This window comes from Cervus elaphus, chromosome 12 (genome assembly GCF_910594005.1).
Source record: "Cervus elaphus chromosome 12, mCerEla1.1, whole genome shotgun sequence".
Lineage (NCBI taxonomy): Eukaryota > Metazoa > Chordata > Mammalia > Artiodactyla > Cervidae > Cervus > Cervus elaphus.
Genome location: NC_057826.1, coordinates 57,876,336 through 57,903,909, shown reverse-complemented (window position 1 = coordinate 57,903,909; position 27,574 = coordinate 57,876,336). Strand labels below are relative to the sequence as shown.

The 27,574-nt window shown below is 41.0% G+C and overlaps 3 protein-coding genes across 8 annotated transcripts in view; 1 reads left to right on the top strand and 2 right to left on the bottom strand.

The window, feature by feature from the left end:
* Window positions 1-1,448, bottom strand: part of L2HGDH (L-2-hydroxyglutarate dehydrogenase) — a 47,089-nt gene extending 45,641 nt beyond the window's left edge. The window contains exon 1 of the mRNA XM_043919513.1: window positions 871-1,448. Coding sequence (XP_043775448.1) covers window positions 871-1,010 — 140 coding nt within the window. The 5' untranslated portion in view covers window positions 1,011-1,448. The remainder of the gene's footprint in view (window positions 1-870) is intronic.
* On the top strand, window positions 1,144-12,555 carry DMAC2L (distal membrane arm assembly component 2 like). 3 transcript variants are annotated; one of them, XM_043919520.1, is made up of 6 exons: window positions 1,166-1,245; window positions 7,955-8,007; window positions 8,130-8,241; window positions 9,124-9,332; window positions 9,901-10,047; window positions 11,870-12,555. In XM_043919520.1, exons 3-6 carry the CDS (start codon window positions 8,135-8,137, stop codon window positions 11,890-11,892), a joined length of 486 nt encoding a protein of 161 aa, XP_043775455.1. In that variant the 5' UTR covers window positions 1,166-1,245; window positions 7,955-8,007; window positions 8,130-8,134; the 3' UTR covers window positions 11,893-12,555. The 3 variants fall into 3 exon arrangements, with proteins under 3 accessions (XP_043775453.1, XP_043775455.1, XP_043775454.1); XM_043919519.1 differs by having other exon boundaries at window positions 9,901-10,072; XM_043919518.1 differs by lacking the exon at window positions 7,955-8,007 and having other exon boundaries at window positions 1,144-1,245; window positions 9,901-10,072.
* Window positions 12,556-14,454: 1,899 nt separating this feature from the next.
* Window positions 14,455-27,574, bottom strand: part of CDKL1 (cyclin dependent kinase like 1) — a 47,913-nt gene continuing 34,793 nt past the window's right edge. For 3 of the 4 annotated variants that reach the window (XM_043919514.1, XM_043919515.1, XM_043919516.1), the window contains exons 4-10: window positions 24,989-25,061; window positions 22,496-22,586; window positions 21,714-21,914; window positions 21,227-21,309; window positions 18,280-18,336; window positions 16,857-17,111; window positions 14,455-15,162 (exon numbers count right to left, since the gene is read on the bottom strand). In XM_043919514.1, coding sequence (XP_043775449.1) covers window positions 15,055-15,162; window positions 16,857-17,111; window positions 18,280-18,336; window positions 21,227-21,309; window positions 21,714-21,914; window positions 22,496-22,586; window positions 24,989-25,061 — 868 coding nt within the window. In that variant the 3' untranslated portion in view covers window positions 14,455-15,054. The remainder of the gene's footprint in view (window positions 15,163-16,856; window positions 17,112-18,279; window positions 18,337-21,226; window positions 21,310-21,713; window positions 21,915-22,495; window positions 22,587-24,988; window positions 25,062-27,574) is intronic. The other variant, XM_043919517.1, reaches the window with a different exon arrangement.

The following is a 27,574-nucleotide window of genomic DNA, read 5'->3' as shown; positions in this document are numbered from 1 at the left end:
TTCCCCTCCAATCCACTAATACACAGCAGCCAGAATCAACTTTTGAAACATCAACATTTAATCACGTCTTTAAAAGTCTCCCAGCGCCCTTGGATAAAATTCCACGTGCAGTTAAAGCAAAACCTCTGCTGTGATGTAACCCCTCTCCGGTGTCCTTCCACACCATCCTCTGTTCCGCCAAGCTCCACTCACACTCATGTTGCCCACATGCTAGTTCCTGAAAAAGAGCCAAGAGCTTTCCAGCTTTGAAACCTTCACATAAACCACTCCCCATACAGAGAGCAGGTAAAAAACAGTAATTTCATACGTAATCTCCACATTTCAAATCACAGGACGCTGAATTCTGCGGGGTTTGATTAGCAGCTGAGTTGCTTCTCATACGGGCAACTCTATGCAGCCGTGTGTGTGCCAGGAACTAACTGATTTAAGACCGGTTTCAGATGTTCCAAGTAACATCAGGAAGGCCAGCGAACAAACAGCACGTTTGACTGCTTACAGTATGTGAGGTCCTTTTAATCCTCAAAACGACCACTTGCGCGAGAGACCAGGTTCCGATTCACAACTGAGCCTTAAAGGAGCTTAAGTAACCCGCCCAGGGTTGAATGGGAAGCGGTGGAGTTGTATTCAAAGCCAGGACTGTTCTTGACCTCTACTCGACACTGCCTTTCTTATTCTTCTCCTCTCGCCCACAAGCCTACGAGTGATCCAGGCAGGTAGCTCCTGGGATCTGGGGCTGGAGCCCGGGCTTCACAGGATCCCGAGCTTCTCTCTCGCCGAGGACAGCGAAGAAAAGCAGAGGCAGAGGTCCAGCACTAGGCAACTCCAACAGAGGCAGCGCAGACCGCGGGGGGCGGGCCAGCGCGTACTCACCTGGTGCTGGCTCTGCGGCCACCCTGGCACAACAGCCGGGATTTCCCCGACGCGGGTGTGCGCGCCGCGGAGAAGCTCCCGGGGAAAATCCCGCGGGCCCGTCCGCAGACACCGCCCAGATAACGCAACGCTGGTACCATCGCTCGCGCCCCTTTCCCTGCCTCAAGCCCTAGAAGCCAGCCCTTGAGACCTGTAATGCCCGGGTCCCGGCGCCCTCTAGCCCCGCCCCCTAAGCAGAGGCCAATGAAGGGAACGCCTTCGCCCCACGTGGGCGCAGCCGCCAGTGGCCAATGAACGCGAGCGGCGGAGGGCGAAGGGCAGGCCTGCGCCGCCGTAGACGCTGGGGACGCTAGCTTGCTCCTTCCTTTTGACTCTGTGAGTAGACGAGCTAGGCCCCGAGAGGGGCGGGACTAGTGGTGGTCACCTTCTCCCCTTTCCCTTCTCCCATCGCTTGCCTAACTGAAAATCTGGCCCGCCGAGTCGCGCGTCCTCGAGCTGCAGAGCCCAGCGGACTTGGCGCCGCAGGAGAAAGTCTGGGGATGATGATGGTGAAAATTCTCGTTTGGGCAGGCCCGGAGGCTCTCCTTTCCTCCAGCTAGGCCCCGCCCCCAAGACCCCGCCCCCAAGACCTCGCCCCGTCTCCCTCGTGGCTCCGCCCTCTCAACCTCGCCTCTTCCTAGCCCCGCCCCGCGCCCCTTGCGGCTCCTTGCGGAGACTCTGTCTCCAACGCGTCTTCTAACAGAGCGGAGTGCTCACTAAAGGGCACTGTCCAGCCCTAACCTTCTCCAGACGGAGGCTCTGTCATGGCGACGCCTGATAGTCTGCTGTTTTCTGGCCATCCATATATGTGGCTCCTGACATGTCATTCGTTATTGGTCTTGTAAATATTGAGCGCATAAATGAACCAGACGGCTCGGTCTCTGCCATCATTTAGCGATCTGTTTCCTTTGTTTTTTTTTTTTTTTTTAATACTGGACTGACATGTAGTTTTAAATATGCTTTACGGGCCTGGAAGCAATGATTCACCCGTACATGTCACTTCACCCCTATTTAGCTGTAAAATGAGGGAAGTGGGCTGTGTAATCTCTGAAAGACCTGTGTTAAATTACGTGATCCTCTAGTTCTATGCCTAACTAACACATGTTGTCAGTGTTTGATGGAAGTTTTTTTTTTTTTTTTTTTTAATTTTTAGGGTCAGGACAGCTGAGCAAAACAAAAACAGAACGATGTAACTTTATTACTTTATTTGGATTTAGCAGATGGTGCAGTGGTAAAGAATACGCTTCCAGTGCCAGTGCAGGAGGCGCAGGTTCAGTCCCTGGGTCCGGAAGATCCCCTGGAGTAGGAAATGGCAACCCACTCCAGTATTTTTGCCTGGAAAATTCTGTGGACAGAGGAGCCTGGCGGCCTGCAGTCCATGGGGTCCAAAGAGTCGGACACCGCTGATCACCCCATGGGCACTAACTTTATAGCTGGAAGGACTTACACTTGCCTGTCTGAATTTGGCTCCAGTTATTAGTCGAATAGCTTGCAGAAGTGGAATCACAGAGGAAGCCCCCCTCTGTGAACTATGAGTGATGTAGAGTCCCCCTCATAGGACTTTTGTGTGGATTATGCAAGATAAGGCTCATCAGATGCTTAGCACAGTAAAGTGCTCAATAAAATGATGGTGTTTATTATGTTTATATGGTTTTTATCACCTGGATAGTTATACATATTTTCTTTATTTGTGAAAATAATGTGGAATGTTGCCTGCTTGTTCATCACAAATGAAAAATAAGATATGATTCATTGTTTAGTTCAGTTTTTAATTTTTTATTAGAGTTTTTTTTAATATTTTGAATTTTGAGTTAATTGTAGATTTCCATGCAGTTGTAAGAAACAGTAGAGATCTTGTGTACCCTTTACCCAGTCTTCTCAAATAGTAACATCTTGTAAAAGTTTGATACAACAGCATAACCAGGAATAGCCCATGGATCTTATTCAGATAGCCTGTTTTGCATTTGTGTGTGTGTTTAGTCCTCTACAGATTTTATCACACCTGTCTAGATTCTTATTTTTGTTTTTTTTTGGTCATGCAGTGGGGCTTGTGGGATCTTAGTTCTCTGACTAGGGATGGAACCCTGACCCCTGGCAGTGAGAGCGTCCCAACCACTGGACCGCCAGGGACCTCCGCCTGTGTAGAATGTTGTATCCATCACAGGCAAGCTATAGCACAGATCCATCACCAAGATCCCTACAGCAAGGCACCCTCTTCCCCATTCCGTTCTCACTTTCTAAAATTTTGACATCTCAAGAATGTTACATAAACAAAATTATATAGTATGTAACTTTTTGGAATTGACTTTTTCACTTAGCATTATCCCATGAGATCCATCCAAATTGCTGCATGTATTGATGGTTCATTCTGTCTTATTGCCGAGAAGTAATTCATGGTATGAATGTACCACAACATGCTTAAACCATTCACCCTTTGGAGGATATCTGAGTTACTTCTAGTTTTTTTTTTTTGCTATTTTGAATAAAGCTGCTATGAAACTTAGTGTACAGCTTCTTGTGTGAGCCTGTTTTTGTTTCTCTGGGGTAAGTGCCCAAGAGTCCAATTGCTGGGTCATCCGATAAGCACATGTTTAGCTTTGTAAGAAAGCGCCAAACTCCTTTCCAAAGTGGCTGTACCATTTTACATTCCCACCAGCAATGTTGAGTGATCCAGTTCCTCTTCAGTGTTGCCAGCTTTTGGTACTATCACTGTTTTTTATTTTAACCACTGCACAGGATTGTAGTAGATTTGTTACTAGGTTGAGTATAGAATTATACAATCTAGGGTCTGTGGTCAGGCTTTCATGAATCAGTCCATAGTAGTGGCTGTTTTACTCTTCAGTGATTTTGAGCTTTGAGCTTATACTTCCTAGTTTAGCAAAGTGAAAGAACTCAAAATACACACGTACTTTTTATAAAATTTTCTCTGCTTAACTTCTCGCCTAGGCTTGACTGTACATTAATTTGTTTCATCTCGATTATCTCAAATCAAGAACTCACCTTACATTCATTGACCCTGTAATGTCTTTGGCTAGAGACATTTGTTTTCCGGCCACCACACCCTCCTGAAGCTAAGAATTCATGTTCACCTTCCATCTAGGTCAGAACCCATAAGAAGTTAGTTCAGTGAGTGTCAAGTGATACTGGCCTAGGGTAACTTTGGGGACCTTTGCTTCTAATTCCTAAGGAAGTGCTCTGTCACTTTATTTCACTAGACTCTAGATACATCAGGAATAAGAACTGGCATGAGTAATGGATGATTTCCAGTGAAGTGGGGTTATAATCTGGGGGGTAAACTCCCCAATTCTGATACCACCTCACCCTTCTCTCCACACTTTCACTGCCCTCAAGAACAGGTTGGCTAGTTTAGTCTTTTTGACCCCTGAATTAGCCATCATTTTGAATAGCCCACCTTAGTAATTATGTTTAATATGTAAAAAGAGAACTTGCATTTTTTAAAAGAAACTTGTTTTTATGCAAATTGGAGAACTCTCCATCTCCTGTTTTGAGGCACACATTAGAGGTCTGGCCTTCTCTAAGTCACAAACTTACTATCAACTTTTGGAAACATCTGTTAAAAGCTTATGGCTCCAAGCCATATTATGATAGTAAGAAGAATTTTTAAAATAATTTGAATTCCTGAGTTATTTATCACAGCAGTAACTTAGTAATGTTTGTTTTTTAACTTGAGTTTGAGTGGTTTCTTTTAATTTGTGTGCCTAGTCACTCAGTTGTGTCTGACTCATGGACTGTGGCCTGCCAGGTTCTTCTGTCCGTGGAATATTCCAGGCAAGAATGCTAAAGTGGGTTGCCATTTCCTTCTTCAGGGGATTTTCCCAACTAGGAATCAAACCCGAGTCTCCTGTGTCTCCTGCGTTGCAGTTAGATTCCTTATCTGCTGAGCCTTCCCGGAAGCCCTTCTTTTCATTTATTAAAGCTAAATTCACCAACTCACCACCAGAGGTCTCCCCTTTCCCTCTAGAAAGCATTCTTAGAGGTTCAGTTCAGTTCAGTTCAGTTCAGTTCAGTCGCTCAGTCGTGTCCGACTCTTTGGGACCCCATGAATCACAGCACGCCAGGCCTCCCTGTCCATCACAAACTCCCGGAGTCTACCCAAACCCATGCCCATTGAGTCAGTGATGCCATCCAGCCATCTCATCCTCTGTTGTCCCCTTCTCCTCCTGCCCCCCAATCCCTTCTAGCATCAGGGTCTTTTCCAATGAGTCAGTTCTTCTCATTAGGTGGCCAAAGTTTGGGAGTTTCAGCTTCAGCATCAGTCCTTCCAGTGAACACCCAGGACTGATCTCCTTTAGGATGGACTGGATGGATCTCCTTGCAGTCCAACGGACTCTCAAGAGTCTTCTCCAACACCACAGTTCAAAAGCATCAATTCTTCTGTGCTCAGCTTTCTTCACAGTCCAACTCACATCCATACATGACCACTGGAAAAACCATAGCCTTGACTAGACGGACCTTTGTTGGCAAAGTAATGTCTCTGCTTTTTAATATGCTATCTAGGTTGGTCATAACTTTCCTTCCAAGGAGTAAGCGTCTTTTAATTTCATGGCTGCAATCACCATCTGTAGTGATTTTGGAGCCCCCAAAAATAAAGTTTGACACTTTCCACATCTATTTCCCATGAAGTGATGGGACCAGATGCCATGATCTTAGTTTTCTGAATGTCGAGCTTTAAGCAAACTTTTTCACTCTCCTCTTTCACTTTCATCAAGAGGCTTTTCAGTTCCTCTTCACTTTCTGCCATAAGGGTGGGGTCATCTGCGTATCTGAGGTTACTGATATTTCTCCCGGCAATCTTGATTCCAGCTTGTGCTTTTTCCAGCCCAGCGTTTCTCATGATGTACTCTGCATATAAGTTAAATAAGCAGCATGACAGTATACAGCCTTGACGTACTCCTTTTCCTATTTGGAACCAGTCTGTTGTTCCATGTCCAGTTCTAACTGTTGCTTCCTGACCTGCATATAGGTTTCTCAGGAGGCAGGTCAGGTGGTCTGGTATTCCCATCTCTCAGAATTTTCCACATGCTTGAATTCATTTGAAATTCTCAGTATCAGTTATTAACAAAATTACAGTTGAGAATGCAAAAACCTACCAGTTATTTTTTTTAGGTTTACTGAAAAATAAAAACTTAATTTTCATGTTTAAATTATTTTGAATATAATATCCAGTATTTCTAGAGATCATAAGCTGAAGTAAATTTGATCTTTCTCTTAAGCTGAAAGATAAGGTTGACCAAAATGAATCAAGTGACTTCAGTTTTCATACTTCTCTAATTTTTCTGCTTAATGACAGTTTCTTTGTTTCTGCATGAAAACTTATCAGCCATTGAAGATTGTTAATTCCAAATATTTATTGAGTTTGCATTAGGGGATCGTGCTGTGTCCGGTGTTAGGGATAATTGAAATGAATGTGTGATTTTTGCTCTTCGTTTTGCTCTGCATACTTTTCTTCACATCTTTAAATATTTATTGCTTGAATGAATAGATGGATGGAGATGGTATTTGAATAAAGTCTTGAGGTTGGGGAAGATTTCCATAGGGGGACAGGGAGGACACTAGGAGGGAACAGTCTGAGATGAATCTGGAAAAACCCAATTTGTAAATATGGTTGGCAGCCAAAGGAGTTACTGAAGTGGGCACAGGTGGTGAGAGATTAACCAAAAGCAGTGAAGATCTGAGAATGTGGGAGGAAGTGTTTATAGCATGGGGACAAGTTTGTAGTAATGAAGGCAGAGTAATGGCGGAAAAGCAGGGAAGAAGGTAGTAGATGACCCCAGGGTACTGTCCCCAGACCACAGCTCTCATTGTTCACAGCCTCAACATCCTCGGGCATTTCCTCAGCTCTAAGGTGGTTCCCTCTCAGGACTCTTTCTAGTCCTCTTCTTTTTCTTGAGTCCTAGAACCATTCTAGGACTGAGGAAAGAGCCCTTGACTAATAGGGGCGAAAGCTAGGTTCAGAAGGTTTCAGCACTGCATTGCTAACAATTAGCCATGAACCACTGGGCAAGTCCCTTGAAACACATGCATTTACTAATACCCCACCTTCTTCCAGGATTTTAGGGTGTCAGTGAGTTACTTAATATCAGGGCTTCAGTTTCCTCATCTCTGAATGACCCTCATTCTTGCTGCTGCTGTCTGAGTAATATTCCTGAAGCATAGTTCTGACCATGCCAGTGCTCTGTGCTGGAAACTCAGTGACTCCTAGCTATCTGCAGAAGCCAGATTCGCTGGCTGATCACAGGAGACCCTTCCCGTTGTGACTGTGTACATTGTCTGTCTCCTCATGACCCCCATGTTCTAAGCCAACTGAACTACAGTAAGCCCTAAACATTCCCACCACAGCTAGTCACCTGACCTACCTTTTCTTGGCATCTCTGTCTGTTGAAATCCTTGTTTGTCTTTAACTCTTTTGAGGTATTTTTCAGGTTCCATCATTTATTTTATCTGGTGACTTGTTTTAGCTCACTCTACCCTGCATTAAGTTGTCAGCTCCTCAAAGACAATGTGTCATTTGTCTGTGTTTTCCCCCCACCTGGCACTTTAAGTCAGGTTGAGACCCGGTTCTGAAATCACTTTCTCAACTCATGGTTATGGATTTTTACAGCTGGAAATCATCTGAGCAAATCATCTCATTTTATAAATGAGAAAACCAAGGGTCAGAGAGGTTAAGTTGCTTGTCCAATCTTTCCCAGCTGTCCTGGCATAGTTCTTGGTTTGCACTGTTCTGGGGACACTGCTTACAATCTTGTCATAGGAAGACCTAGTTCCATGATTCCTCTCCTTTTCTGGATGTAAGTGTCTTAACCTTGACACATTGCTCCTTAGATGACTTTAGTTTGTCATTTTGATACTGGAAATGTGGATCGGGACTGGAAGTGGTTTTGGTAAATCTGTAGCTGCGCTACCTGAATGGACACCAGGTGGCGCCACTGCAGGCGGACTCCAACTGAAGATCGAACAAGTATAACAATGTCAAGGCTGGGAGGAACCACAGAGACCATCCAATTCTGTCTCTCCTTCTTTGCAGCAAAAGAAACCAAAAAAACAAACAGCAGTAACTTGCTCAGTAACTACTGAGGGGTAAGTGAGTCAGCTTTATCATCCCAAGAGCATTGAGTCTGAAGTTGTGAAGTAAGTTACTGTATGTATGGATTCTGATTGCCAACTGATGATCTAATATGAATACTATTTTCTGTGTCTAGAGCAAATGATGCTGTTTGGAAAAATTTCCCAGCAGCTCTGTGGCTTAAAGAAACTCCCATGGTCAAGTGACTCCCGATACTTCTGGGGCTGGTTGAATGCGGTGTTTAATAAGTAAGTTACCCTTACTAAAGTGAAGAAACATGGAGATTGTTTCAGCTCGATGAGTTCCCAGTGGCTAATTTGGTTTTCTTATATTTCAGATGTTATTTGTGTTGTGTATGCAGTATCCTAATTTTCTTTTTAAAAAAATTGAATAAAGACCAAAAAAAGATAGGTTATAGAATATTAACTGTAACTGACTGGGTTGCAGGACTTCAGTGATTCATTTTATTCATTCTTTCAGTGCCTTTCAAGCTTTTTGAAATGATCTTTTATTATTTTTATAATCAGAAAAGCTCAGTAATGTTAGGATATTTTATTCTGTGACTTAAGCAATGTAGTTAACCTTTTGAATACTATCAAGTGAATTCAAGTTTTAAAAATGTTATTTGGTGGCATGCTTATTTTGAAACTGGCAAAACTAACCTCCTCATTGCTTAATACAGCATTAATACCACTAACTAGAGGAAAAGGCATGTGTAAAAATTAATAAAGGTTACTGAAGGACATTAATTTGAACAAATGTTCAAAATTATTCCCTTTTTTAATCTTTTATCATTAATAAAAATTATAACCAAGGGTTGTCATTTGTTCAATACATAGTTACTGAGTATCTCCAGTCAAGCTACTATGCTGTGTACGAGTCAATGAAGACCCGTCTCTGCCTGATAAACTCAGATTTAAAAAAAAAAATGCTTTGACAGCATTCGCTTGAAAGCAAAAGCAAAAATGGTAGCAAGTAGAGCTACCATTGAGTGTTTTCTTTACATGGATTTATCGCCCTCCTCATCACATGAAGTGAAAAGTAGTTGCTATTCTGTATGTATGTTGGTGAACATAGCTAAGAAGCTAGGGACTATAGTAAAAACTACCTGCTTTTGTTCTCGTCCCCAGAGTGGATCACGACCGCATCAGGGACGTTGGTCCCGACAGGGCGGCGTCAGAGTGGCTGTTGCGCTGTGGGGCCATGGTGCGCTACCACGGCCAGGAGAGGTGGCAGAAGGACTACAACCATCTGCCAACAGGCCCTCTGGACAAATACAAGATTCAGGCGATTGATGCCACTGAGTCCTGTATCATGAGCATTGGATTTGATCACATGGGTCAGTCCTCTACCACTTGTCATGGGAAATGTGGGTGGTTTGCAATGACCTTTGGTTGCAGTTGACTCACTTTTATAGTCACACGGGTGTCCTTCTCGTCCTTTTCAGTCCAATCCAGCTTGTATCTTCGTGTGTATGATATTTATTTTTAAGTTACATAGAGGTTACAAGTACCCTCCTCTCCTTTCTCTCCACACTAAACTGTGGTTTATTGACTTAATATTTAAGGTCTTGTTTGTCAAACTATCTTTGTCAAACTTCTGTCATTGAGTAACCCTGACTAATATAGAAATAATTATATCCACACGGCCTCTGCTTGTGTGGGCATTTCATTCCTCACTGCATGGGCATCTGACTGTAGAATGGCCCTGTCTGTCAGCACAACCCATGTAGTGAATACTTTGTGTGGTTAATAGGGTGACTAATTGTTCCAGTTTTCCTGGGCTTAAGAGGTTTCCTAGGACTTAGGACTTTCAGGCCTTACACCAGAACAGTCCTGGGCTAACTAGGAGAGCTGATCATCTTAATGGTAAAGCAGGTTCTTAAACTGTACTTTTTTCCCCTCCAGAAGGCCTACAGTATGTTGAAAAAATAAGACTATGCAAGTGTCACTATATTGAGGATGGTTGTTTGGAGAGACTTAGCCAACTTGAAAATTTACAAAAAAGCATGTTGGAAATGGAAATAATTTCATGTGGGAATATCACAGACAAAGGTATCATTGCTTTGCATCATTTCAGGTAGGTGGTCAGAGTCAAAATGGAAACTTGATAATCATGTTAAGGTAAATAATCAGTTAAAACAGTTGAGAGATGGTATCTTTTTTTAATTCTGAAAAACAGAATTTAAAAAAATGATTTAACCTTCAGCCACAATACTTTAAAACAGTTGAAGTTATCAACTTTAATATCTTATAGTTGTATTGCATTTTTTAGGAAGCATCTTTTTTAAAAAAATCAATTACATAAAGCACCTAGTATGATGCCTATTACAGTTGTTGGTGCTCTCAGTAAACATTAGCTATTATACTTCCTCCTCCTCTTTTTTTTCCTCCTCATCTTTTAAAGTAATTTTCCCCCATGTTCTGCCAATAAACTCAGCATCACAGGAACTTTGAGAAATTTTAAACATTAGAACCAAAAGTACAAGATTGTCTCTTACATTAGTTCAGGCTTTGTGGCTTCATCTCTTAATAGAAACTTGAATTGTTTTAAGAACTTCCCCAGTTTCTTTTCCTTTCTAGGTTAAGATTCATATTTTTAAAATTCAATTTCACTTAAAATAAAAGCAGAAACATGACACAGTTCACCCATTCTTCCTGCTTCTCACCCCATTTTGGCAATAACCACCAATCTGTTTTGTGTATCTATGAGCGTGCTTATTTATTTTTAGCTTCCACATACAGGAGATCGTACAGTATTTGTCTTTCTCTATCTGACTTACTTCACTTAGCGTAATACCCTCGAGGTCCATCGGGTTTGCCGCCAATGCAGAATTTTATTCTTTTTTATGGCTCAATACTACATATATGCATATACCATATTTCCTTTATCCATTGATCATCAGTGGCCTTGCGGTTGTTTCTGTATATTGACTGTTGTAAATAATGCTGCACTGAACAGGGGTGTGCAGATGTCTTGTTGAGTTAGTGTTTTTGTTTTCTTCAGATAAACACTGAAACAAAGAATTGTTGAATCATATGGTAGTTCTTTTTTAATTTTTTGAGGAATCTTTATGCTGTTTTTCATATGACTGCCCCAATTTACAGTCCCATCAACCATGCACAAAGATTCCCTTTCCTCTACATCCTCGCCAACACTTATTTCTAGTCTTTTGATAGCAGCCATTCTAACAAGTGTAAGGTGCTATCTCATTGTGGTTTTGATTTGCATTTCCCTGATAATGATGTAGCATATCTTTTCATGTACCTGTTCTCCATCTGTATGCCCTCTTTGGAAAAACGTCTATTCAGATGTTTTGCCCATTTTAAAAATTGGATTGTGCGGGTTTTTTGCTATTGAGTTGTATGAATTTATACATTTTGGATATTAGCCCCTTATCAGATATATGACTTGCAGATATTTTCTCCTGTTCAGTAGATTGCCTTTTCATTTTGTTAATGGTTTTCTTTGCTGTGCAGAAGCCTTTCAACTTGATGTAGTTCCACGTGTTTATTTTTGCTTTAATTGTTTTTTAGTGTCAGATTCAAAAAATCATAACTACAACTGATGTCATATTTTATATTTAACATGCAAAGGAGTTCTATGCCATAATATACATATTTGGAAAAACTCAGCAGAATTATTGACATAACCAGAACAACTAAACTTTCCAAAGTCTAGATTAGTTCCTAGCGTAAATTTCATTTAAAGTAGTACTCTAAGACTACTGTTCTAAAAGTTATTTTGAATGTGTAGGATGATATGAACACACACTGTGTGTAATTTCTTAAAAAGCCAATAAAACAAGTTTATTTTTAATGTTATAAGAGTAAAGGCCAAATTACATTAACTTTTAAAAATTTCTTTTTTTTACAGGAACCTCAAGTATTTGTTTCTAAGTGATCTTCCTGGAGTAAAAGAAAAAGAAAAAATTGTTCAAGCCTTTAAGACATCACTGCCTTCTCTGGAGCTAAAATTAGACTTGAAGTAAAATAATATTTCAATAAGTATCTTAATTCAGTGTAGAGTGTCATTTTAAATTGATCCTTCACAGCAGTAAATATTATATAATTATCAGCAGAACTATAAGGATGTTATGACATTCTAGCAGAGTCCATCATGTAGAAAATAAACATTCAGATGTGATTCACTAAAATTACTAAGTTGTAAGTAAGAATTTATGTACACTAAATCATATTAAGTGCAAATCAGATACCCTTTTAATTTTAATATATTCTTTATTTTATAATGGTATCTATATAAATATCTGATATAGATACTTAAGTTCTTTAAAATGATTTAAATGTACTGTACAGATATTTATTTTTTAACAGTAATTTGTTTCATTTTAAAGTTATTGAAGCTGGTTACTATAAATGTACAATTATGAAAAACTGAAAGCTAAATTTCCAATTCATTGATGGAATCAATTATGCAAAGTAATCAGAGGTTACTGGAGCGTTCCCATTGCTTCCCAGGATTTGCATGCATTTCTCATGATCCTGCATATCTGTGCTCTTTGTAACATACATCCTTCCTCTGAATAAACAGTTTCTGGCTAATTTGTCTAGTCTGTAGGCTTAATCTGGTGTTTTATTAAAACTAGACATAAATACTTGGCTGGATTTAAACAACTTTGCTTATTCCAATAAACCAGAGGAAACAATGATGAAGACCAGCACAGCTTTACCTATTTTTTGCTTAAATTTAAAAACTGCTTAAAGAGGAAAAATTTAACATGTCAATTAGAATTTGTATTCCCTCACATATGTTGGATAGTATTTCCCATGAGTATGAGCACAAAATTCACTTTATGTCTAGAATGCAGTGATAACAAATATCATAAATAGATAAAATCAGATCTTTATTTTTACCTGTTTGAAATGGCCCTGATTCTATTATTGTTAGTTATATGCCAACTTGTTTGTGGATGTCTGTATGTTTGAACATTATTCTGTTGGATATAACCTTGACTGGAGATAGTTTTAAAAGAAACACTTTCTGTGATGCACCCTTATAGTAGAAAAATGAATTTTAGTTGTGTTTAGAAACTGGATTATATAAATAGCATGTGCTATAAATGATATGCTGTTTACTAATATAATTGCCACTGTCATTTAAAAAATCAGAAAATGTTTGTCTCATGTGAAACAATGGTGATTCCGTGATGAAGAAAGGATCATGGATATGGTTAAGTATAAGCATACATTTTATAGAAGTCAGAAAAACATGACCACTTCTATCTCAGGTTTGTTTGATTACTATGTGATGAAGCAACTGATTGACCACAAGTTAGTCTGGAGATACTTTTCTATTCTGAATGGAATTCTTTAAAAATACTGGATAAATTAGGCAGTTACAGTCATCTGCCTCGTCAAGTGCATTGTTAGGGGTAAGGAAAAAAGAAAATACAAAATTTACACTATTGCAGAAGTTGGGTGTCCTTCTTTGTCATTTGAATCAAAGTCTATCTAACAAGAATTAGATTATATTGTGACTGGTTATTTAGCCCACTGTCAGCTCTATGCAAGAAGCTACTACATACATCAGGAAGCCTCAGGCTATCATTAAACTGGCTGGGGTAGTCAAAATTATTGAACAGATGCCAGAATTTGGTAGATCACTGTGCAGTAAGTGAAAACAGTCAAATGCTGTCATGAAGAAAATTAATATAGCAGTAAACTGAACTGCAGAAGAAATGTTTTGAAGATACAGTAAACAGTAAAGTACATCTTCAAAAACCATGGCCAAGAACTGCTACGAAATAGCAGCACATGGATCAAAAATGGGGTTGAACAATAAGAAACAGACATCAGCTTCATATTGCCCTTATGTCCAGGGGACAAAGATGAAAAAGCTTTTTGAATAGAAACAATAGGCCAAATCAAAGCTAATTATATGTCATCATTTTAAGTATCACTGTACAATGCTAGCAATTCTCAATAATATCACTTTGGCCTATTATTGTTAGCGTTTAGTTACTAGGTTAGTATAAATACACACATATAGGCGTGTGCAGTATACATATGTATACAACATATACATAGAGTGTAAAAAGATATTTCAGGGAAAATATCAACTTAAAACATAATGTCTCTTATGACCCAAGTGAAAATTTATAAGCAGTTTCTTCCAAAACCCAGATCACTGTCTATAATCCTGCCTGTTGCTCTGTCTCCAGGTCTGAGGCTGAACTGGAGAGAATGGAGTATTACTTTCAGGCTGGCAGGATCAGTTCTTGCAAAGCCTGTAGATCTTGTTCTACCCCTTGGTCAACGGCCAAGCTTCATGCCATTGTTTGCAAGGGTAACTGGGTGAACAAATGTCGACAGATTATAGTCAACCCATCTTGCCTGCAAAAATGACTAAGATGCATCATTTACCAAAAGTAAAGACCAAAGTATATGTAAGACGTGTCTATAAACACATCACTAAATGTATAAGCAGATAAATTACAGTCCTTTTATGATAATCCATATGATTTTAAATATTTTGAATGACTCAAGTATTCAAGAAGTTTCCATATATAAAAATCAAGAACTAGAACAAGCAGGAAATGGAATTTTAAACATTTTGCTTTTAAGAACTAAAACCCTCCTTAAATATGATGAGAAAATCTCAAGAGGCAGGAGATAGGACTCAAAGCAACAGAGATCCAAAAAAAAATATGTGGGTATTCTATAATCCATTTTCACTTGTTCTATCTGGTACGATTATAGCATAAATCTTTTTTTTTTTTTTCTTGCATCTCTATTTTGCCAGTAGTATGGACGAGTACAGTAGATACAGTTTATATTCTGCCCATCAGCTCAGCTACCTAGATACAATAAAAATACAAGTGAAAATCCAAAGAAGTTGTTCCTTTCTGTTCTGGACAGCATCGTCATGCATGGAAGACTGCTTCTGGAATTTTCCTTCACATCTTGCCATGTGGCCTCCCCCACTTAGCTACTTAAGTTTTCTCCTGAGGCTTTTTCCAACGTTGTGATTGTTTTCAACCATGTGTGTTTTATTCAAATTGATGACCGACTCTTTTTTTTTATCATCAATCTCCAAGCTGTTTAAATGTTTGGAAAGTGGTAGTTAAGTTTCTTGGTGTTATAGCAATATTTCTTGTTATCCAGAGCTGGAAGGATGCTGCTGCTGGTCAGCTGAGGTAGGCACTGCAACTGAAAATATGAAACAGAATTACGTTCAGTGCCACACGCTTTCTTCATTATCCATAACATATTCAAAAAAAGGTAAATAATTTTTTCAGCACAAAAATACTCTTTCTGCATAGAATCCGGGATCTGAGAGAGAACAGAATGTTTACATCTGGACCTCAGGGGCTTCAATCAAGATGGAGGAATTGAGGGACATGGAGCTCATGGCCTCCTATAAATCTGGTCTCTGCTTTTCCTTTTCAAGATTTATTGTTTATTATAAAGCAAAACATGTACATTAAAGGAAATTTAGAGGATATGAAAAGGAAGGAGTAATCTACATGTTAACCTTATTGGGGAAAAAGCACAGATTCACAGGAGTTAAGAGCTTGCTGGGAACTTAGGGACCATTTAAGCCAATACCTTGTCTTACAGCAAAGAAAACTGATGTCTGAAGCATTCAGATGGCCACCTACTACCTTACTTAAAATGGCAACCCACTCCAGTATTCTTGCCTGGAGAATCCCATGGACGGAGGAGCCTGGTGGGTCCACGGGGTCACTAAGAGTCGGACATGACTGAGCGACTTCACTTCACTTCACACCTTACTTAAAAAGGCAAAACTGCTCCTTTAATGCTGCCAGAAAATGTTTGAATTCATCCTCAATGTCAAACAAAAGCAAGGGAACACATATTTTTTATGGTACTATATGGACTTAGGTTTCTAAAAAACGAATACTTTTCAGGACTTGTGAATCAAACCTACAAGCGATATACAAATTAGTGAGGTTCCCCTATTCTTTCAGGTAAAAATATTTCTATCAAGACCCTTTACTCCTGAACACAAAGAAACAGTAAGGTAAGGGGCAACTCTGAGGAGAAAGTCTATCTCCAGTCTGGTTTGTATGAAAAGCATTCTTAACTTCCTAACTCTGGTCTATTTCAGGGCACTGGGTTTCATGCTGTACCTGTTCCTAATGGACCATCCACCCTCTTCTCTCCTCCAAACCTCACAGACACCACCCAGATGCCACTCAGCAGTGGAAGCTTCAAAGGGAAAGACTAAGGCAAGATAATTTAAAGCTTAAGGGGCACCTGAGCAGATCCAGAAGCAATTGGGAGCAGCCAGCTCATCCTAACTGTGGTTCCAACTACAATCCATTCTAAATCATTACAGCTCTTGGCTTATGACAAGACCCTTAATGCAAGGCCACTCTTCCCACTTTACAGCAATCACAAATCTTCCCAGGCTCCCAGTGTGCAGCCTGGATAGCGTGCTCTGGTTAAACAAACTGTTCTGCCGTGCTCATTGAAAGCACTCATCACCACATTTACCGTAGCCAACTCTGATGATTAACGGGCCAAGGAGGAAAACAGTTCCTTTTTCAGATAAAGCTGGAATGTCAATCAATACTGAAGGTAAACATGATGACAGAGAGCTGCCTGGGTAAATTTAATTTCCTTTTTCAAAGCACAAGAAGCATGCTCAGCGGGATTCACACCCTGGTCTCCGTCTGGTCTCTGTCTGTGCTTCTGCACCCCAAAAGCCCTGGCCCCTGGGTGGCAGCAGGGAGCCACTAGGCAAGGGCATCTTTAGGCTTCAGGAAGAAGGGCCCTTAACAGGTAAGTGTCTCTGGGACCCTGGCCGGTAGATCTTGTGACCTGTGTGTCCTCACGCAAGAATAACAGGATGCTGGAACTGCAAGCCACAACCTCACCTCAAGTACAGATTCAGACTCTCTGTACCAGACGGCAGGTATGAACTCATTTGAAATTGCAACCTCGCATGTTTCTGTAAAGCAGTGCCCCATGTTTACCCCCGGCAAGTGCTTTCGGCTCTGTCGTAGGGTCTTCTTTGTTGGTTTCTCCTGCTCTTTTGCCGAATCCCCCGTTCCTCTGATACTGTCAAAATACGAATGCTGCAACAGCTGCTCACACGTCAGTCTCTCGGCAGGATTCATGTGGAGACAGCCCTAAGAGAACAGAAAATCCCCTCTTCTTACTCTCTCAAACTGTATAAACTTATTAATATCATTTTTTCTTCTTTGAAATATTAAACTCTTCAGTCGGGAACGAAAGGAGGAAAAAGAAAAACACACCAATCATGACTTTCATTCCTTCCATAATCATTCCTGAATGGGTAACCACATAATGAATTAATAAATAGTTTCTAGGAATAGTAACAAATCATTTTCTTCACCTTGTTCTGTTCTTGAGGCATTCGGTGCTCTGCCCTGAGAGAATAGGACATGATTTTTGAGTTCACCTCAGTGTCCCACTAGAATAATCCTCCTAACCCATTTTGGGCACTTGACTGTACTTTGTAAAAGCTAGTTTTTTTATTTAAAAAATAATACCTACACATGATGAACATAAACTTCATACAGTATGTAGCAAAGTCTCTCCATCAATCTAGTTCTCCCATTCTGTCATCTAAAATCAGTCATTTTTTGTATATTCTTCCAGAAACAGCCTATGTATTACATGTATGTAAGGAAGAAGAGACATACCTCTCTTTATGTTACATCATTCTTAACTATTTCCTATGCCAGTAAATAGGCTAGCGGGCTCATACTTGGATAGATTAAATCTCACAATTACATACCTCAAGGAACTGTCCGATTTCTAAAATTATAAATGCATCAGTAAATGTTTTAAATACTTTTTGTAATGGGTGGGACATTGACCTTAACTTGCAAATATTTTAATTGGTACCTTATTTTACACAAGGACTATATACTTTTGAAAATGTGTATGGAAATCAAATTTTAAAGTTGAAACCTACTTTCAATATATTATAGAGTTGGTTATTTAAAAGAATCCTATGGCTAAGCAGTTGTTTGTTGTTTTTTTTTTTAAGAAAAGGATCCTTTTTGTAAAACAAACATCCCTCCTCTTAAATTTCTATTTTGTGTAAATTTACATTTCAAGTACAATATTAGGGTTATTTAAAGTGAAAAATACTTTCAGATGTTTTCACTGTTATGTGACTCATTTTAAAAATGAAAAGTACATATACTTTTCAAGTGAGAAGAATTCTAAAAGGAATACTTTTCAATCCATGGATTGACATAAATCATTCAGATTCCCCAATGATACAGTTGTCCGTATTCCCAGGTCTGTTGGAAGCCATGATTTTACCTTTAAGAGGCCCAGGGCGGGATAAGAGATGTTTGGAAATTTTAATTCAAGCGGTTCCTGTTGAAAAAGAAAGAAAGAAAACAGGGATTTTATTTACAGCATATATTCAAATATAAAGTTACTTCAGATTGAATTTTTGAGTGCGAGAAACATCTTCCTGGAATCTTTTTTGCCTCCTCCACCCTCTGCCCACCCTACCTCCCACCTATGTCTGTTTCATAAGTTCCTTCTTTCCCCACTTCCAAAATGTTTTATAAGCTTATACTCTCCCCCATCCTCCAAACTGCTTTTCCAAAATTTCTTCCTAACCATTTACCCCCTTTACTTCCTAAAGAACAGATTCAGGTAGTAAACGGTGAGGGAATACTAATAAAAAAAAAAAAAAAACACTCGTCAAGCAATTGTTATTTCCCTGTTTTCTTCTCCAATTTATATAACTTGCCTTGTCTCAGAATAACGTTTGTCATTTCTAGAAAGGGGTCCTAATTATGGCATTTATTGACATTTACCTAAAGGGAACTATGTAACAAAGATTTTTTTTTTTCCCCTACCCAGGTGAACAGATGTTCTTGGTTTTCTGGAATAAACACTGTTCTCTCCTCCCACAGGAGCCTGCTGTCCCCCTGATTATCCTACTGTTTAAAGAGTCTCCTGAGCAGATATCCATCAATCTCCCTTTGGCCATTTAAGGCTATTTTGCTCTGGTCACAAGCAGGTGACAATCAGGAATAAGAAACACTATAAAATAGAAGGAATGCCGTATGTCAGGCAGACAGGCCAGTTCAAGTCTCCCACACTGCAGGCGGATTCTTTACCGTCTGAGCCACCAGGAAGGCCCACACCACTGATAAAGAGGCTAAAAAGGAGGAAAACTGAGAAACTAAGAGCTAACCAGGCTGAGTAAAATAAATGACTGAGATGAACTGTGTGTATAAAGACGGCGGTTCCCTGGTGCTGCCATCAAGCTGAAGAGCACAGTGTTACTTAGTTCAGGAAACCAGCCAACAGCAACCAATTCCCAAGTGTGCAGTTATTCATCACTGATAAGATAAAAGCCTCAGTTGTGGAGTTGCCTAAGATCAATAGGGAAAAATAAAATCCTAAAGCAGATCTGTATGAGCCTTTGAGAGCAGCCCACTCCACTCCCAAAGCTAAACTATTTCTCTCGCTGTCTCTGTGTGTTGAATCTGAGCGCCACTGGAGACTGCCTTGACATTGCTGACACTGAGGTCTGCTGTTTCAGCAAGGACGCCTGGAACGAGGCGGGCTGGCTGGCTGCGATAGGCAGGGATCCATCCTGCCTGCTTAGCCGGTTTCCCTGCCCCGGAAGCATGCAGGCCTCCTTCGGGCAGGGCTGCTGACCGGCAGAGGGACTCGGGCACAGATATTCAGCCTGCGCAGCCCCCACACTGCGTCTTCCTGTGTTTCTGTCAACAGGAAATCCCCTGCACGACAACCTCTGGGAAACCATGGGAAGCCTTTTACACTGATGAAACCTGGGTTCTTTCTGAGGTTTCACTGGTAGAAGAGCGAACAGGAAGTTCGCTAAGGGATATTTAGTGTGACACTGGGAATGTCCAGATCACAAGGGGGCAGCTGGGTCGCCTGCCATATGTCAGGTGTCATTCCTGCTTCTGTGGCCTTGAAGGCTCCCCGCTGCCCCACTTTTCCTATTCCCAGTGCTGCCGGAGCGGGGCGGCAGGGCAGTGGGAGGTGGGAGACTTCACTGCAGGACAGGCCCCGAGTTTGCAGGGACAGACAGCTCTGATGGAACCGGATGGAGCCTCCACCCGGAAACTGAGCAATGGAGGAAGGTTCACTTCAGTGTGAAACTACCTTCCTTAGACAGTAGGAACTCAGGACTTCATAGACCTTAACTGTGTTCTGAAATGTTTCTGATTATAATACAGGCTCATTAGAAGACACTTGAAAATATTTAAAAAATCATTAAGAAACAAATTGTCTCACCACAAAGAGACATTCGCTGTTAATATTTTGGTATACTATACCTTGCAGCCATTTATTTCACAAACATAAAAATCTTTCTAGCCTGATTTTCTTGAGGTTATCATATTATATTTATACATGTAAACATGTATATTTATTTAAATTTATTAACATTATGTCAAATTATGTATACGGTTTTATAACTTCTTTTCATTTAGTAATATGTTACGGACCTTTTTTATCAGGTGATTACATATGAATCTAATTATTTTTATTGGCTATGTGGTATTTCTATTGTAAGGACATACCATAACCTATTTAATTAATTCTCTACTGATGGAACACTAAAGGAAATGATTTCTGTTAAAGAATGTCATATTTCCATTAAAGAATGTTTGTTGTATCTTTATACTCTTGTCTAATAGTTTCACTGGACTAAATTCTTGAAATTTAGACTATGCACATTTTAGATTTTTTCAGTTTTTGAAAAATAAGTGTTTTCTCCACATTAGCCAAAAGAACAGGTATCAGAGTGAGGCTGGCCAAGCAAGTTCATCACCATTTTCCCGCATGGTCTGGAACTGAGCGCACAGTAGAGTAGAGGTTTGGACCATGCTGGATTTTTCTGGAGGAGTCATCATCTACAAGCTGATCAGCTTTGAGCTTTGTAGCTTCAACTGCTGAAAATGATGGACACATGAGTTTGGGGCAGGCAGCTCTGCAATCCTGTCCAACATGATGGCTATGCTCTATCAGCTGTCTGTAAATTAGCACTGAAGGCCAGGGTCTTGTAGCGAATTTGCCCCAGTTTTCTTTTCCACTCTTGGACTGATCTTCTGGTGCCAAGTGGACCATGGGGCTCAGGCAAGTGCAGAACTATCAAAACCTAGTTAGACTGCAACTCCCCATGTATATTCATTGAGTGAGAATGATCACCACTAAAATACCCTGGTAAACGTAGCTCTGACCTACAGAACTCTTACCAAAATAGGTCACTCACCATATCGTCAGGGTCTGGAATTTTTACCCCACTGAAGTACTGATTTGTGCTAAATACGTGTTGGTGCCTAGGAATGAGGTCTCCTTTGGACAAGAAGAAAGAGAAAGGTAAAATTAGATCAGTTATATATATATATATTACAAAATACTGGGTATAGTCTTCTGAAACTAACACAATATTGTAAGTCAATTATACTTCAATAAAAATTTTTTAAAAACAAAAAATAGAAAAACAGTGTTTTTCATCCACTCAAAAAAAATTAGATCAGTTAGCAAGCACTGCTCTATGGCTTCCTTCCATTGGTGCTATATCAGTCAGGGCCTATACCTACAAAGGACACCGTTCATGGAGCCATTACAGTGAGACTCTGAGAGTTTCCCTCTTTTGTGACCGTAAAGGGCACTGGATGAGACTAAGAACTTGGCTGTGCCCTGACATGGGGAAAACTGTCTGGTTTCCAAAAGATGGGACAAAAACCAGCACTTACCCAAGGTTTTCCTAATCAGATAGAGTTGATCCACATCTGATTTTCCTGGCCACAGAGGAACCCCTGACAGCAGCTCAGCAAAGACACAGCCAATCGCCCAAACATCCACTGGGGGGCCGTATTGCATGTCCCCCACCAACAGCTCTGGGGAGCGGTACCAGCGGGTGGCCACGTAGTCTGTGTAGTAGTCGCTCGGTCCAGCTGGCCAGTGATGGGACATGGAAAATAGAGGGTGCAGTGCAAGCAGGGAATCAGAACCGGGAAGGGGGAAAACCTGAGAAATCAAGCTTATGCCCCACCTGTGGTTTTTCTAAATCAGTGCTTCACAATACTGGTTACACATGAAAACCACCTGGAATATAGTACTTTTTACAAATTACTGATGTTTGAGCCCCACACCAGTCCAATTAAACCAGAATCCCTAGAGGGGTACCAGTATGGTTTTTAGAGTTTATAGCTTCCCAGATGATTCTAATCTACAGCCAACATTGAAAACTACTCTTCTAAAATAGTAGTTTTAAAAAGCACTATTTTAGCAAAAAATGGTAGAAACTAGGAGGGTAATATACATATCAGTAAGCCCTTTATTGTGATAACATTTACATATAGCATATACATTTTTAAACCACTGTATGTGTGTTTTCAGTAATTGTAGACTTGTAATTTATAGCAAGCTTATGCCCTAAATATACAAGAACTAGCCTCCTATAGCACTTAGATCTTTATCATATTAAAAATCTTCCTAGCTTTGACACTTAACTAAAGAACACTTTGATACTCACTCAAAAGTCGAGCGAATCCAAAGTCACAAAGCTTAATCACAGACTGTTTCGTGACGAGGATGTTTTCCGGCTTCACATCCCTGTGTATGCACTAGTCACAAACATCAAACCCGAGCAGATTAAACAGGAGCAACCCTAATATATGGACTAAATAAAATACATGAATATCCAGCAAATATCTGAGGCTGTTTGGACCTCTCACTGACCTTTTAGATAACAGACTACAAAACAGTAGTCAACCCCAATTCCTGAAGGGCCCTAAAGGACCAACAAATGTGAAAAGAAAAATGAAAGTCGGGTAGCCAGATAAACAATAAATAATTTTTTTAGTAGAAGTACATCCCATGTAGTGTTTGGAACATATTTATACTAAAGTATTTATGACTGTTCACCTGAAATTCAAATTTAACTGGGTGTATTTAATCTAGTTACTTTAGGTGATAGAGAAAATGTTAAAAGGCTCTGGGTGAGGACCGCAGCATGGTTGTAGGAGCTGCAAGTTGGTGCCTAAGCAGAATTCATAATCCAGTTGTTTAACTGAGAACAGAACACATTCCGCCTGGTAAACAGGACAAGCCCTGGGCCTGCTGAGATAAGCTGAGGAAGAGATGGGCGGGAAACGGCAGCTTGCCAAGAGACCTCCCTTCCAGCTCTGACATTTGTCCCCACAAGATAAACAAACGCAGGCAGCGCACACCCTCTGGGGAGTCACTAGATGTCAGCTCCATCCCACACACATCCAGCCTCCTTACTGCCCATCCACCCCACCGGATGTAGCCCCCACACCACCGCTAGGGTTTAGACACAAATCACCTGTGGTTTCCAGACCACAGCTGACATCGTTTAACACGGTGATGTTAGAAGAATGCCTAAGAACCTTCACATGATTTTCCTATTAAATAGTGTTTTTTTTGTTAAGGAACAAATCTTCAACAACAATAAAAAAACACAACCAATTAGCAATTACATAAAAACAACAGTGGGGTCAAAATACTGTTCAGGTTCCTAATAACCTTCCCTTCCATCTATTTTCCTCTCCGGAGGAGAATGTTGGAGGCTTCTGCAATCCGAGAGACGCTCTCTGGCTTAGAGCTGAATCCCTGGGGTGTTCTTGACTTTCTAAAATTTGGAGCTAGGACAGAGGTTCCTCTCATGCCTGGCCTAGTTCTCACTCCAAAGGATCTTCAGGGTGAGACCCGGGTGTCAGTGTTTCCCCATGGGTATTTATTATTCTGGAAAAATTGGGGGGAGACAATTTTTTAATTATTTTGTTACAACAGATCTGGTTCTCAGCAATTAAAGGCCCTGAGATCGCCACTTTTTTACCCCTGGCTTCAAATATTACTATAAATGGGTACACCCTTGAATATCGTGATGACAGATGGTCAGAAGTACTTGTAAGCAAGAATGTGCTCCTATTCTGTTCTGGGAATTCTTTACAAGTTTCTACAGCCCTCCCCACAAGCACATGTGGCCAAACAATTTCAGGGGCTCTCCAGGGAGCTGTGGTATGCATTATATTTGTTTTCAGTGTCTCTGCTTTTCCCCACCAGGGCCTTTCTGCCGTCTCTCTTGCTCCCCCCATTCCCCCACCCCACTCCTAAAACCTGCCATCAGGAAACTGCTGGCCCTCACTCGCAGTGAAGAGCAGTATGTATAAGGCATCCACACTCTCTGGTGTGCACGTATTTGGATACAGATTGTAGCCTTCAGCTAGGTGGAGGCTCAGCTGGGAGAAGTGCTGCCTACTCTTGTATTTCCTTCTGGGAAGGCAGCTTCAGGGCAAAAAAAAAAAAAAATTAGAACAGCTCAAGGAAGGCATTTAGCCCTACCAGTGAAATTGACCCTGGCCGTTGTCAGGATGACAAAATGCAGTGAACTGCCCTTGGGACCAAAATGAAGCTCTGATATTGGAGTCTGGCTTCCTGCATGCAGGGAGTGGGCTGTGTTGAATCCAAGGGAGCAGCAGGCTATCCAGTATCTGTGAAGTCACACCACCTGGGCAGCAGTCTACCTCCCGCCAGCTGCTGTGGGTGAGTGCTCACAAGGTTTCCACTGGCTGCTTCGTTGCAGCTCTGGCACTCCTAACTCACCTATGCAGACACGAGCAGGTGTGCATCACACTTGGGACTCCACGTAATGCATGCAAGAGGCATGAGTCACCTGGGGTTCCCCGCCCCAATTTCACAGTATTTTGAGGGTACCAGAGCAACATGGACTCCAAGTGAGAAGGAGTCTACCTTAAATCTGGGTAGTTTCTAAACAACACAAACAAAACTACTTTCTTAAAATCATAAACATACATCTTTAAAACCTGAACAAGAAGGAATAGCTTAGGTTGGCATTTTTAGCTTCTATGTACCCCTGAAACAGGCTTATAAAGACTTGGGTGGAAAAGCCTATCCACAAAAGTATGATATAAACTCTGTACAAAGGTTCCACCTCAGGTGAAGGGAGGCCTTCTGATTTTTAGACAGGGATCATGAGACTTACACTGTGTTTATGGCAAAAATTTACAGCTTGCAGTATCTGCCAAGTTATGCTCTTCACGAGATGTTCTGGTACCCTAAAAAAAAAAAAGCAACACAGACACATTCTTTAGTGTTTCAATGGAATTCAGCTCAAAAAGAAGAAAGTAAACCAAGACATGCTTAAGTAGTGGAAAATCCAAGGTGACACATATAGTCATCTAACTCACGGGAGAGGGTCCTAAGTGTAGAAAACCTGTGATGAGAACACTGCTGAATTCCAGGGATGGCAAGGTGCAAGAACATAACATCTACGCCTCTAGGAAAGGACCATGAAGACCCAGCAGGATTTCAACAAGTACTGAAGACCACCTACGTCCAACATCTGTGACTGGGAACCTGCCTGGTAACTGGAGTTCCATTACCATAAGGAGCTTTTTGTTGATGGCAAGTTAGTGAATATCAAGCATAAAAGATGCTGTCTATTTTTTCAAGTTGCCCCAACCGATGGCCTTGAAGTAGAACTCATCTTCCACAGGTGGGCCTGGGGTTTTTTCAGATTCCTGAGGAAGCACTTTTTTTTTAAGGTAATGAAGGTTTTATTGAAGGTAAAGAAGAGGTTTACATTGCAAACCATGCAACAGAAAGTCAGAATAGCCGACCTGCGTGCATTTGCCCAAATAGGCAGCATGGTTCTTTCCTCACACGGCTCCTCTCTGGTAGCCTGTTGCATCCTGCTTACATCTTCCTGCCCTGTCCTCTATCACAGCATCTAAACTTTATTCCACTGTTCCTAGCACTTCCTCCCTGACTCGGTTTACATAACCAGGGCAACCAGTAGCCCACAAGGTCCTTTGCACAAATCAGGAAACAGGACCTCCTTTGAGCGCACTTCTTAAAAATGTTTATTTATTTTATTGGCTGCCCTGGGTATTAGTTGCAGCATACAGGATCTTTAGCTGCAGAATGTGGGATCTACTTCCCTGACTAGGGATCAAACCTGGACCCCATGCACTGGAAGCATGGAGTCTTAGCCACTGGACTGCTAGGGAAATCCCCTGAGAGTATTATTTTTTAAATATTAGGCAATGAGTAAAATGAATGCTAAAATGAATGGTAAAGAACTCGCCTGCCAATGCAGGAAACATAAGAAACATGGGTTCGATCCCTGGGTGGGGAGGATCCCCTGGAGGAGAGCATGGCAACCCACTCCAGTATTCCTGCCTGGAGAATCCCACGGATAGAGGAACCAGTGGGCTACAGTCCACAGGGACACAAAGAGTCCGACACGACTGAAGCGACTTAGCAAAATGAACCACAGAGAGAGTACATTTATTTTTCAGAGACCCTGGCCTACCAGTTAGACTTACTGTTTTTACAAATCAAACATTAAACAATGTTGTTGTGATCCTCAGCCAGAACTAATATGTATACTAGGGAGGAAACTCTTGAGTACTTGTGTCAAGGTGACCCAAAAAAGTGACTTCCAGCCTCTGGGAGGGGGTATGAGGCCACTGTTGTCACAGGCCAGATGTTCAGGAAATCCTTTCAGGCAGATAAGAGGACGCTGCAACAGTGGGACAATGTGGAGGAAACAAAGAGGCCACTTCCAGGAAGAAGATCTGGGACATTCCTGGGCTGAAGTAGCTTTTCTCCAATTTCTCTTCCTTATTCTAATGACACAAAGGTAGAGATGCCAGAAAAATCTCACCTGTCTAGAAAGAAAGACCTAGAAAAACACAACTAAGAAGAGGACATTTCTGGTGATGTATTTTCCTCAAGCCTCCATTTTTTGTCCAGGAAAAAAAAAAAAACAGAATATATTTTGATTATGTAATAAAGTATTCATATACGGTGATTCAGAACCAGGCATCTAGTCTCTAAGAACATTTCCCAAAAGAAATTACGCAAAAAAGAGCATTTAAAAGTAAATTATAATACTGTGTCATTAGTGCTCCTCTAACACTAAGCACCTTATTACACAATTTTCAAACGTAAAAACTCTGTATCATCTTGGGTCAGCTACTCACTTCATTTCCTGATTTTTCCGTGCGTTTTATCTGATCTCTAAGACCCCTTTTATATGACGATGATAGGAGTCAAGTTATTCACTGTCGGATAAGGGAGTGGCAGATGTGGAAAGAAAGAATAGAATCTCTTCTGTGCTGCTGGACTGGGATTGGATACACATGCATGTACAGAGGGTGCTGCCCTGGAAAGGGCGCTGATATCTGACCCAGGTGCTCTAGAAAGCTCCTTGACATAGGACAATATCTGAGGTAGTGGTTAAGGTGATGAGAAGTGGCCAGCTTTTTATAGAAAAAAGATCCATATTTTAAAAATAGAGTCTTCAGGATTCTCTGAGAGATTGGATATGAGATTCAGAGAGGAATCAAGGAACGACACCAAGGTGTCAGCTTGAGTCACTGGTTTATAGTGGGGCCCTTCCCTGGTAGCTCAGATGATAAAGAATCTGCCTGCAATGCAGTAGACCAGGGTTCAATCCCTGGTTCAGGAAGATCTCCTGGAGAAGGGAAGGGCAACCCAGTCCAGTATTCTTGCCTGGGAAATCCCATGGACCGAGGAGCCTGGCGGGCTACAGTCCATGGGG